Here is an 11,716-nt window from a genome sequence, read left to right as displayed (position 1 = left end):
TCTTCAAAGGTCTCTGTGATTCCAAAAGCTTGGGAACTGTTAAATTTGATCATTTCTGAAATGTCCTCCAGTTTAAAAGTCCTCAGTTCCAGTTCATTTTCAATTCCTGAATAAAGGGATGAGTCCTGGAGCTTCTGGAAGCTGGCCTGGAGCTGAGCACTTGCTGCAGACAATGCCCGAAGCGCAAACCCGCGTAGATTTGGGCTGCAGGTGAAAGCTTCATATTCAGGTCTTACTTTGTGACAGTGAGAGGTGACCAGGGAAGCCTATATGAGGGGCGGGGGCCAACCAGCAGCCCAGCCTGGGGAGCTGCCTTAACCACATCTCACCTTACTTCCTCAGAGCTAAATTTTTCTTGAAGGGAACTGCAGATTTATGCAAAATACTAAGCAGGCTGAGTGGCTGTTTTATTTTATTTTAAGCAGTAAGGAAAAACAGAAATTTTCACACCAAAGACCCTGTGCTAGTCTCAGAGGAACTGGTGTCGAGACTGAGGAATCACGGAACACCGCTCTCGGAAACTGTTAGGGCAACTGAAAAAAAAAAAAAAAAAAAAAAAAAAAAAGAGTAAAGACAATGAAGAGGCTTAATTCTCCCTGTTAAAAAAAAAGGGAAGCAGCCGGGCGCGGTGGCTCAAGCCTGTAATCCCAGCACTTTGGGAGGCCGAGACGGGCGGATCATGGGGTCAGGAGATCGAGACCACCCTGGCTAACACGGTGAAACCCCGTCTCTACTAAAAAATACAAAAAACTAGCCGGGCGAGGTGGCGGGCGCTTGTAGTCCCAGCTACTCGGGAGGCTGAGGCGGGAGAATGGCGTAAACCCGGGAGGCGGAGCTTGCAGTGAGCTGAGATCCGGCCACTGCACTCCAGCCTGGGGGACAGAGCGAGACTCCATCTCAAAAAAAAAAAAAAAAAAAGGGGAAGCAGTGTCCACTCTCCCTTAGAGCATTTTCTTTGGAAAACTTACTGTAAATCTTCCTCTGCCCCTTTGAGGGGCATGCAAAGCTTTCTGACAGCTAAATAAGCCTCTTGCCAGCTTTGCAACCCAGGACTGTGTTCCTGAAGGACCTGAGAGTCCGTCTTTGAAACATCATCATCAGAGCAGCCAGGGCCCTATCGGCCAGTCTCTGTGGGACGGTGGGGGCCTAACATCTGCTGTGAGTGGTAAATCTACCTCCTGTCATGAAGGCAAGAGTTTATTTTCCTTTGTAACAAGGTAATTAGCAAACGCAGGTGGTCAGGTAAATTGAGGTTGAATCTCCGATGAAACGGGTGTGGCCAAAGGTGCTGTGCAGTCCACTGATCTGAGGACTAGGCATTACTCTTCTTGAGAAGGTGTGCAGTGAGCAATGGGTTGGACCCGCTGGCTAGACTGGCAATGAGATTTCTTTCTGTCTTTGCAGCATCTTAGCGGGTCATTGCCTGTGATGCGCATCTCACTCTGAGTTCACGCCTCTTCAATGATGAAAGTGTTTTCTTCCTCTTCTATCTCTGCAGAGATAGGCTTGCTGGGATAGATTGTTTGTAATTCTATTTCCCTACCACCACAGGATGAGCTTTGGGGGTCAGGCAGCTGGGAAGGAACCCATGCCTAGGCCTTTCACACTCTACATCCATCAGTAGCAGAACTTAAGAGTCTTCCTGGGACTCCATACTTCCTGGAAAGAGGAATTCATTCTTTTCATTGCTGACATTCCTGGGTGTGTGTGTGTGGCAGTTATACTTTCCCCATCCCATTCTGTACCTCCTTCCACTCCGGGGACCCCAAGAGGCCTGGCTCCGCTTGCCCAGTGCACCTCCGAAGAAGGGAGACTGGGAGATGAGGATCCTGCCAGGGGGCCAGGTGTTGGACAAGGTGAATGTGAATGTGGAGGAGAAAGACAGAGGCCTCCCAAGAACCTGATGGGGTCGGGGATGAGGTGAGGGTGCTCAGAAAAGTGCTGGGGCAGGCTCCAGGCTGGGGCCACGGACCGGCCTCACCAGCTTGGGGCTGACTTCTTGGGGTTGCGTTCTGCCTCCCCCTCCCACACACGGCTCTTTGCCCTCTAGAGGCCAAGGGGCAATGGCAGGTTCACAGTGGCCATGCAAGGTTAGGGTTGTTGGGGGTTCTTAGGGAGCAGGGGCACCAGTCCTGCTGTGGCCCTGGCTTCCCCCACCTTGCCCAGGCTCCATGTGCACCCTCAGAGTCCCCCTGGCACAACCTTTCTTCTTCCCACGAGGAACACCCCCACTTCCACTTGGGCCTCCGCCAGGAAGGGTGGGAGCTCTGCCAAGGTGTCCCTCTGAGTGACCACCCTCAGCTGGAGCCACCAGCCAGGCCTCTGCACAGGAGCTGCCCCTGGGCCTTGTGTGTAAAATGGGGGTAATAACAGTATCTGCCTCATAAGGTTGCTGCAAGAATTAAATGAGTTCATACAAGTGAAAGGCACTTAGAACCAGGATCCAGAGGCTTGCAAGGGGTGAGCTGGAGTAGCCATGGTAAGTATGGAGAGGGAGGTGAACTGATGGATATAAAATCGCCAAGGCAAAAAATTTAAAAACAAAAACAATAACCAGCTGGGCTCGGTGGCTCATGCCTGTAATTCCAGCACTTTGGGAGGCACAGCAGAAGCATCACTTGAGTCCAGGAGTTGGAGATCAATCTGGGCAACACTGTGAGACCACATCTCTAAAAAAAAATAATAATAATCACTAAGGCAAGAACCTAGTACACTGTAGGCATTCCCTAAGTGTTTACAATTTTTATTCCAATTATATAAAAATAAAATATATTTGAATAGAAACAGAACTCTAAAAAGCAATAACAAGAAATAGTAACTGATTATCTTTTAAAATACTATAAGGTAGGACTACAACTGGTTTCCTTTTTTTTTTTTTTTTGAGACAGAGTCTCGCTCAGCTGCCCAGGCTGGAGTGCAATGGAGCAATCTCAGCTCACTGCAACCTCTGCCTCCCGGGTTCAAGTGATTCTCCTCTCTCAGCCTCCCGAATAGCTGGGATTACAGGCACCTGCCACCATGCCTGGCTAATTTTTAAATTTTAGTACAGATGGGTTTTCACCAAGTTGGCCAGGCTGGTCTTGAACTCCTGACCTCAGGGGATCCGCCTGCCTCAACCTCCCAAATTGCTAGGATTTCAGGCATGAGCCACCGTGCCTGGCCTTTTTTTTTTTCTTTTTTATACCATTCTGTGATTTAAACTTTTCGATAATGCACATATATTAGTTTTATAATCAGGGAAGAAAAATCAATGTTTTCTTTAATGCTGAGTTTTGTTAATATTTCTGATATTTCACAAAACATCTTTTGTTGACATTCTACAAATGATACCATCCAATAATGTCCCAATACTTTCTTCTTGTGAAGAGAGTTTATATATCTGTAAAAATGAAAGACAAATTATGACTTGCTGATATCATCATTCACTACTAATTGTCATTATACAAACATGTGTAAGTGAAATTATTCCTCATTCAATTATTGGGTTCATAGTATAACAAACAACAAATGTGATTAAAATATTCCAAGTAGATGGCAATTCATTACTTGTATTCCCTTTAAATTGCTGCTATGGGGGTAACTCTCAAGAACATAAAAACCAAATTTCTATCCATTTAAAAGCACATATCTAGATATTAACTTCATACTAAATTTATTTTACATTTTAAATATACTATGTAAGTTTGATATTGAAAGGTATTCTCTTTCTTAATGTGGAGAATGGTTGTATCAGCTGAGTTTGTAATTATATTTTACATAAACCCACACCTCCCAGTTCTTTGTATCTAAAATTATTTTTTAGTAATTTAAAAAATTAGATTAACTTTCTCAAAAGTTCAAAAAACAAGGAGCCCTGGTGATCAATAAGCAAACAGTATCAGCATTATTGCTCATCTGTCACACTCTTTCTAAAAATATGGACTGGCAAACAAACCTTTTGGACTTCCGTAATATTTGTTATCTCAGGAAGACTTTTCAGAGAAACCTGATGACCTTCCACTTGAGATATTAGGTATTCTTGATTTATTTGTTTTTCTCCCTCTTCAATGTAAACAATTAGAATTGAAGTGTCATTTGCTGAGATACCAAATTTTTTCAAAGCCTCTGAAATCTAAGAGAAAAAAAATGAAAAAAAAATAAAAACAAAAACATAAACAAAACAAGATAATTAACCATTGTTTCCTATGTCTGAAACATTTCCTGATCTGCCTTCTTCCTTGGTCAGGCTCTTATTTTTCATGTCCTAAAAGTTCTCACTGCTTAGTTTTTCACTTTGATGATTCCTTTCCAACATCCATTGGCACTTCCTCGAAAGTACTCCCTGCTTCAAGTTATGCCTTGTTCCTATGGAATCAAGCCCAGCCTCTTGGTGCTGCACAAAAAAACACCTCCTCCCTCTGGTGCCAAGTGGCTCTCCAGCCAGGCGCTTCTGCCACCTGGCCAGTCTGGCCTGCCTGGGGGTCCAGTCACATTTCATGCCCTTCTGCCTGTGCTCAAGCTTTGTCCTCTGCTCTCATGTCCCTTCTCCCCATGGCTTGGCTGCTGAACACATGCTTCAAGGTCCACATTTCTGATGCCACTCCCCACCACACCCTCCTCCCTCCAAAATGAATGGCTTCATTGCTGTACCCCTAGATTTGAATTCATTTTTCCATTATATCATTTATCTCAGGGCATTTTAACTTGTTTATCTGCCTCTCCTCGGGAACATATTTGCCTCTTCTGCCCCTAGAACTGCAAATGGAACAGGGAAAATTTCAACAGACGTTTACTGAATTCAAGAGTTTTCTGAATTATGTCTAATGATCTCAAGGAAACAATAATTAGTAAATTTTATTCCAAGTACTGGGAAACTCTATTACCATGCTGAGATAACTGCATTTTATAAACTTTACAATCATCTGTATTTTAACCTATGCCATACGTTTCATAACTTTTCTCTAGATGAAATTAGTACCTGGTTGTTATTAATAGCAGCAGTAATACTAAAAATTCATCAGCAAAATTGCAGTCATTTTTTTCATGTGCTACATGTGTGATGTCTTTGGCTTGATAACTTTCATTGAAAAAGCATTACTGGCCGGGCGCGGTGGCTCAAGCCTGTAATCCCAGCACTTTGGGAGGCCGAGACGGGCGGATCACGATGTCAGGAGATTGAGACCATCCTGGCTAACACGGTGAAACCCCGTCTCTACTAAAAATACAAAAAAAAGAAATTAGCCGGGCGTGGTGGCAGGCGCCTGTAGTTCCAGCTACTCCGGAGGCTGAGGTGGGAGAATGGCATGAACCTGGAAAGCGGAGCTTGCAGTGAGCCGAGGTTGCGCCACTGTACTCCAGCCTGGGTGACAGAGCAAGACTCCGTCTCAAAAAAAAAAGGAAAAAGCGTTACTATAAGTATTTCAAACCACAGACTCTTCCTACATACTGGGTGTGTGAGTGAGGATGTGTTAAGGACTGTTATAGGTACCAGCAAGTTCCTGGTATATGAAAAAGACATGGATCCCACCCTCAAGGAGTTTACGGGAAGAGGGAAAGATATGCACGCTAGCACACAAAATATCCATGCCTAATGTTTTATCATTTAGATTTCTGTCAGTTTCTTAAGCAAAAATACTTGAGAGGTCTTCCTGATCCTATATGGTAAGAACAGATAAGATTAACCTCACTTAATTTAGCTAAATTTGTGTTTACTCATATGTAAACTGTCTTAGTAAGAGGCAGGGTAAACCTCAACTCTCTGTCCAGAGCTCTCTTCACTACTATTTTGGTTTATTACTAACCACTGGCTTGCAGGAATTTAGCCTCCAACCCTGAGGAACACATATGTTATTATGACAAGGTCAACAGAAATAGGAAAGTCTACATTACATTGTTATTTGGGGAAAGGTTGAAAATAATTTCAGTAGATAGAGTTCTTGTCTTCATTTTTCCCAGTTTGTAGAGGTGAACTGCTTTGTTTGCTGCCACAAGTATCTGAAATGGATCGACAATCTACCAAAGAGAGCAGAAAGAATTAATTACACATAGAGAATCTGCAGTGCTTGAAAACACATGGTAACTCATGGTTAACTCCACTGTCAAGCTGGTTTACTTCATCACAATTCTTATGGTCTGTATTTTCAAAACTATTATCCCAGCTAGGCGTGGTGGCTCATGCCTGTAATCCCAGCACTTTGGGAGGCCAAGGCGGGCGGGTCACCTGAGGTCAGGAGTTCAAAACCAACCTGGCCAACACGGCGAAACTGTCTCTCTACTAAAAATACAAAAATTAGGTGTGGTATCACGCACCTGTAATCCCAGCTACTCGGGAGGCTGAGGCAGGAGAATTGCTTGAACCCAGGAGGTGGAGGCTGCAGTGAGCCGAGATTGCACCATTGCACTCCAGCCTGGGCAACAAGAGTGAAACTCTGTCTCAAAACAAAAACAAAAACAAAAACAAAAACAAAAACTATTATCCCAAGGGCCTGGGTAGTCAGAAAATCATAGAATTTTAAAGCTGCAAGGACTTATGCAAATAGTAAAATTTTTTAAAATAACATTAATTGAGGGCTAATATTATGGGCATGATCATATTCCAAACATTTTACTTGTGTTATTTTCTTTAATCCTCAAAACTACCCTATGAAACTAATACTATTAATAGTAGTAGTAGTATGTAATTGATGAGGAAATTGAGGCAAAGAATGTCTGAGTTTGAATCCCATTTCTGCCACCTATCACCTAGGGAACTTAGGCAAGTTCCTTAGCATTTTATTTGTTAGAGACACATGAAACAGTATTTACTACATAGGCTGTTGTGAAGATTAAGCGAGTTAGTATACGTAAAGCACTTGGAACAATACTAGGAATACAGTAAGCACTATATAAAGGTTGGCTATGTCTTGTTCAAAGTCCTAAGTAGTAGGTCTGGGATTAATTCCCAGTAACATGATCCCACTGCCTGTGCTTTTTTTTTTTTTTTTTTTTTTGAGACAGAGTCTCGCTCCATCGCCCAGGCTGGAATGCAGTGGCTCAATCTCAGCTCACTGCAACCTCCGCCTCCCAGGTTCAAGTGATTCTTGTGCCTCAGCCTCCCGAGTAGCTGGGACTACCAGCACACACCACCATGCCCAGCTACTTTTTGTATTTTTAGTAGAGACAGGGTTTCACTATGTAGGCCACACTGGTCTCAAACTCCTGGCCTCAAGCAATCCACACCCCTTGGCCTCTGTGTGTGCTCTTAACCACTACGCTATGCCTCCTCTACAGACTGTCTTGTTAAGAACCCCCATTTTAAAGATAAGAAGCTGGAGATCCAGGCATTTCCCATGTTAGACCCAGACCACAACCTTTCCTCCTTCCTAGGGCAGGACCTGGCACTTCTGCCTCTATTCACTGTTATAGTCCAGGTTGGCTGCATCTGACTTGGACAAGAATTTTTTCCCTAACAGTGACAGAATTTTAGGCTACCCTATAACATCACAAATATTAACGTATACTTAAATGGCCTGTATGGTTCATTCATTGTTTTTTTGTTTGTTTGTTTTGTTTTGTTTTGAGACACAGTCTTGCTCTGTTGCCCAGGCTGGAGTGCAGTGGCGTGATCTCGGCTCACTGCAACCTCTGCCTCCCAGGCTCAAGCGATTATCCTGCCTCAGCCTCCCGAGTACAGGTGCCCACCACCACGTTCAGCTAATTTTTGTATTTTTAGTAGAGACAGCGTTTCACCATATTGGCCAGACTGGTCTCAAACTCCTGACCTCGTGATCTGCCCACCTCGGCCTCCCAAAGTGCTGGGATTACAGGCGTGAGCCACCACGCCTGGCTTTTTTTTTTTTTTTTTTTTTTTTCTGAGACAGTTTCACTCTTGTCGCCCAGGCTGGAGTGCAATGGCGCAATCTTGACTCACCGTAACCTCCGCCGCCCGGGTTCAAATGATTCTCCCGCCTCAGCCTCCCGAGTAGCTGGGATTATAGGCACCCGCCACCACGTCCAGCTAATTTTTGTATTTTTAGTTGAGACAGGGTTTCACTATGTTGGCCAGGCTTGTCTTCAACTCCTGACCTCAGGTGATCCACCCACCTCGGCCTCCTAAAGTGCTGGGATTATGGGCATGAGCCACCGCACCCAGCCAGCTCATTCATTCTTACAATTTATATTTACCACTGTAGGATTTATCAGTGATCCATCGATGGTGCCTTCCATGGCCTTTCTTCTCAAGTCTCCCGCATTTTTTACATCTTTAAATAACAGAAGGGTTACCCTGCATTCAGGAAATAGGTCCAGCTGATGTGTTAACTGCATTTCACAGATAAGCAGGATTCTACTGCACACAAAATGAAAAGACCAAAAGATTTCGTTTTTTTAAAAGTTAACATTGTAACTTTTTTTTTTTTTTTTTTTTTTTTTGAGATGGAGTCTCGCTCTGTCGCCCAGGCTGGAGTGCAGTGGCGCGATCTCGGCTCACTGCAAGCTCCGCCTCCCGGGTTCACGCCATTCTCCTGCCTCAGCCTCCCGAGTAGCTGGGACTACAGGCGCCCACAACCGCGCCCGGCTAATTTTTTGTATTTTTAGTAGAGACGGGGTTTCACCGTGGTCTCGATCTCCTGACCTTGTGATCCGCCCGCCTCGGCCTCCCAAAGTGCTGGGATTACAGGCGTGAGCCACCGCGCCCGGCTATAACTCATTTCTTAACAAATATTCAATAACTTTGATAACAACATGATAAAAAGTTTTAAACTAGAAAAATCCATCGCCAAAGCCCATTTGGCATCCTCATGAGATGTTGTCTTCCTAACCCTTTTGAGCTGTTTCTAGTTCCATTGCCATTCCCAGGGAAACGCCAAAGGGCCCAGCTGGTTGCTGTTTGTTCAGATAAGGCAGGCTCAGATGCATGGTTGAAGGGCTGCTTCCCCAGCAGACAAGCAGGAGCAGAATGTCAGGAATTTTTTAAACCAGAGGTTATTTATGGTATTAATGAAGTCTTACTCTATCTTAGTCTTTTTAAATTCCTGATCTCATCATTTTATTTATATTTTAGGAAGGCCTAGACTAAATGTTAAGGAAGAAAATAATTTTAAAGAATAAAGTAGGCCGGGCATGGTGGCTCACGCCTGTAATCCCAGCACTCTGGGAGGCCAAGAAGAGCAGATCACCTGAGGTCGGGAATTTGAGACCAGTCTGACCAACATGGAGAAACCCCATCTCTACTAAAAATACCAAAAAAATTAGCCAGGCATGGTGGCACATGCCTGTAATCACAGCTACTCAGGAGGCTGAGGCAGGAGAATCACTTGAACCTGGGAGGCGGAGGTTGCAGTGAGCCAAGATTGCACCATTGCACTCCAGCCTGGGCAACAAGAGTGAAACTCAGTCTCAAAAAAAAAAAAAAAAGAATAAAGTATCACACTTGACCCAAAGATATTAATTCCACACATGGAAATTAAGCAGAGAGGGTATTAAATAATCAATATTGCTCCTTTCTTGGACATAAGCTTAACAAGAAAAGGATAGGTTATTATATATAAAGACATAAAAGACAATTTGAATTAACTAGAAAGACATGACCATATCTTTTAATGGAAAAACTATGTATTGCAAAAATTTCTTTAAAACAAGTTCTATCAAATTCTTAATAAGATATTTTGGTGGGGCAATTTGAGACTCATTTTATCCTTTTACCTGGCAGATTATATTTCTAGAACTCTTACTGATGGAAGTCATTAGGAATCCAAGAATTATATAAGATGTTCCTCTCATTATTTTAACAGTAAAAAGTTGAAAATAACCTATCTAGCTAATGATGGGATTGGTTGTGATTTAACAACCATTAAAACGTGGTCTTGACGTTGTGTAAAAATGGCAATAAATAACATTAAGTAAAAACGTCTGAATGGAAAACAAAACACAAACTGGCCAACATGTGAGTTTTTTAAAAAGCTTTTAAACAAATATTAAAAAGAAAACACACCAGAAAGCTAACGTTATCTCTTACTTAGAATCAACTTGACTTTTTCTGCTACAAACAGGAAAAAAAATATTTGTGAACAATATCCTGGCCACAGTTCAATCATTACTCATGCTAAGAGGAAAAAAATGGATACACAAAGATATAATCAGTAGGATACCAATATATAAAAAGATACACATATTTTTTTAAAACACATGAAGGAAACACTAAAATATGACCATCTTGGGTAGTGAGGTTATGAGGTGATTTTTATTGTCCTTTATACAAAAGTAAGTATTTTGTTATGTATGTTCTGAATTTTACAGTGAGCATACAACACATGAGTAGACATAATAAGAAAGGGGAAAAAAATGTGGTTTTTAACACTGGGGGTGGGGGAAAGAATCCTTAGAAAAATCTCAAAATAGTTTCTTCTTGTTTAGCATAATTCACTCAGTCCAGAAACTTGGAATCATCGTTGAGTACCCAACCTGTCACTCAAATCCTATATCTAATCCGTAAAGTCCTGAATTTTCACCTGCTAAATATACTTTTGATTCGTCCACTTCTCTCGCATAAGCTAGGTCACACCGCTCATCTACAGCAGTAGCCTCCTGAGTGGTTTCTCACAATTCCTGCCCTCCTATAATCCAGTCTTCACCCGCAGTTCTAGTGATCCTTTCAAAATGACCATCAGATGTTGCCATTCTGCTGCTCTTATGATAAACCCCCAACTTTGCGTCACGGTGTTCCATACTCTACGATCTGGTCCCTGCCTCCCTCTTCTGCTACCGCCGCAATGGCCTTCTCTAAGTTCAAGTCACCAAGCTTTCTCCCCGATTCTGCCCTATCGGACAGGTAGTTCCCTCTCTCCTTTCATCTCCGCCTGACGCACTCCTCCCTCCTTTCAACTCCATTTGGAATCATTTACTTCAGCGCCCACAACTCCGGGACTTCGGCTCTTTTTAGTCTTGAGGACTAGCTCCTTTTTGGGCCCAATCACAACTTTAAAGAATCGTGCGCCTATCCGTTGCATGTCTCCTCACTAAACTATATTTCTTGAGGGGACAGACTGACTATCATTCTCGTGCTGCATTCCCAGGGGCTGGCCTCGTTGGCGCTTGATAAATACCAGTTTAAGAACCCGCAGCCATAGTCCCAAGGACATTACTAAATCTGCCCGAACCCTCCCCTCCCGAGCCGCCCCGTAAGTGGGCAAAGAAAACTCACCATTCAGCCCCCAGCGCGTCTCGGACGATCTCCCGCTCGGAAACAAAGCTCACAACTTCCGGAAGCGATGGCCAATCCCCGTCTTCTTCGAGACAGTTTCCGGATAGGCCGGCTCGAGGTGGCCATGTTTTTCCGGGTCCCCGTAGGAGGAGTGCTTCCGCCCATCGTGCCGCCCATTCTTCCGCCCTCCCAGCCTGGGTCCCGTCAACGGACGCGAAGGAGAATAGGGGCTGTATATCACTTCCGGCGAAGGCAATGGAAGCATATATGGGCTGGCACCGGAAGTTGAGGTCCGGTTTTGAGTCTCGGCTTTGTGTTAATCAGTGTTGGGCGTTGCACCGGGCTTCCTCAGTTTCTTCCTGTACAAGGAAAAGTACTGACCAAAATGAGTTCTACATACATTTCCGCTGCTCGAGATTTCTTTTTTGTTGTTGTTGTTTGTTTGTTTTTTGAGACAGAGTCTCGCTTTGTTACTCAGGCTAGAGTGCAGTGGCGCAATCTCGGCTCACTGCTACCTCCGCCTCCGGGTTCAAGTCATTCTCCTGCCTCAGCCTCCCA

At 43.8% G+C, this 11,716-nt stretch overlaps 1 protein-coding gene across 4 annotated transcripts; it reads right to left on the bottom strand.

The window, feature by feature from the left end:
* Positions 1-3,243: 3,243 nt before the first annotated feature.
* On the bottom strand, positions 3,244-11,318 carry TPRKB (TP53RK binding protein). Of its 4 annotated transcripts, none has more exons than XM_050754544.1 (5): positions 11,159-11,318; positions 8,242-8,305; positions 5,869-5,991; positions 3,935-4,111; positions 3,244-3,379 (listed from the first exon to the last, which is right to left on the bottom strand). In XM_050754544.1, exons 2-5 carry the CDS (start codon positions 8,281-8,283, stop codon positions 3,293-3,295), a joined length of 429 nt encoding a protein of 142 aa, XP_050610501.1. In that variant the 5' UTR covers positions 8,284-8,305; positions 11,159-11,318; the 3' UTR covers positions 3,244-3,292. The 4 variants fall into 4 exon arrangements, with proteins under 4 accessions (XP_050610501.1, XP_050610502.1, XP_050610500.1 ...); XM_050754545.1 differs by having other exon boundaries at positions 8,242-8,302; positions 11,159-11,317; XM_050754543.1 differs by having other exon boundaries at positions 8,143-8,302; positions 11,159-11,286.
* Between the last annotated feature and the right edge of the window lie 398 nt (positions 11,319-11,716).

Source organism: Macaca thibetana, chromosome 13 (assembly GCF_024542745.1).
Source record: "Macaca thibetana thibetana isolate TM-01 chromosome 13, ASM2454274v1, whole genome shotgun sequence".
In the NCBI taxonomy this organism is placed as follows: domain Eukaryota; kingdom Metazoa; phylum Chordata; class Mammalia; order Primates; family Cercopithecidae; genus Macaca; species Macaca thibetana.
The sequence above is the reverse complement of the archived record's forward strand: the minus strand, read 5'-3'. Positions and strand labels throughout refer to the sequence as shown.

Excerpts from the sequence above, each read along its gene's own strand:
- TPRKB (XM_050754543.1), bottom strand. The coding sequence starts at position 8,283 with ATGCAGTTAACACATCAGCTGGACCTATTTCCTGAATGCAGGGTAACC. Across the intron at positions 5,992-8,142 it reads CACTGATAAATCCTACAGTG|ATTGTCGATCCATTTCAGAT; the intron begins GTAAATATAAAT and ends TCTCTTTGGTAG. Across the intron at positions 4,112-5,868 it reads ACCTTTCCCCAAATAACAAT|ATTTCAGAGGCTTTGAAAAA; the intron begins GTAATGTAGACT and ends TTTTTCTCTTAG.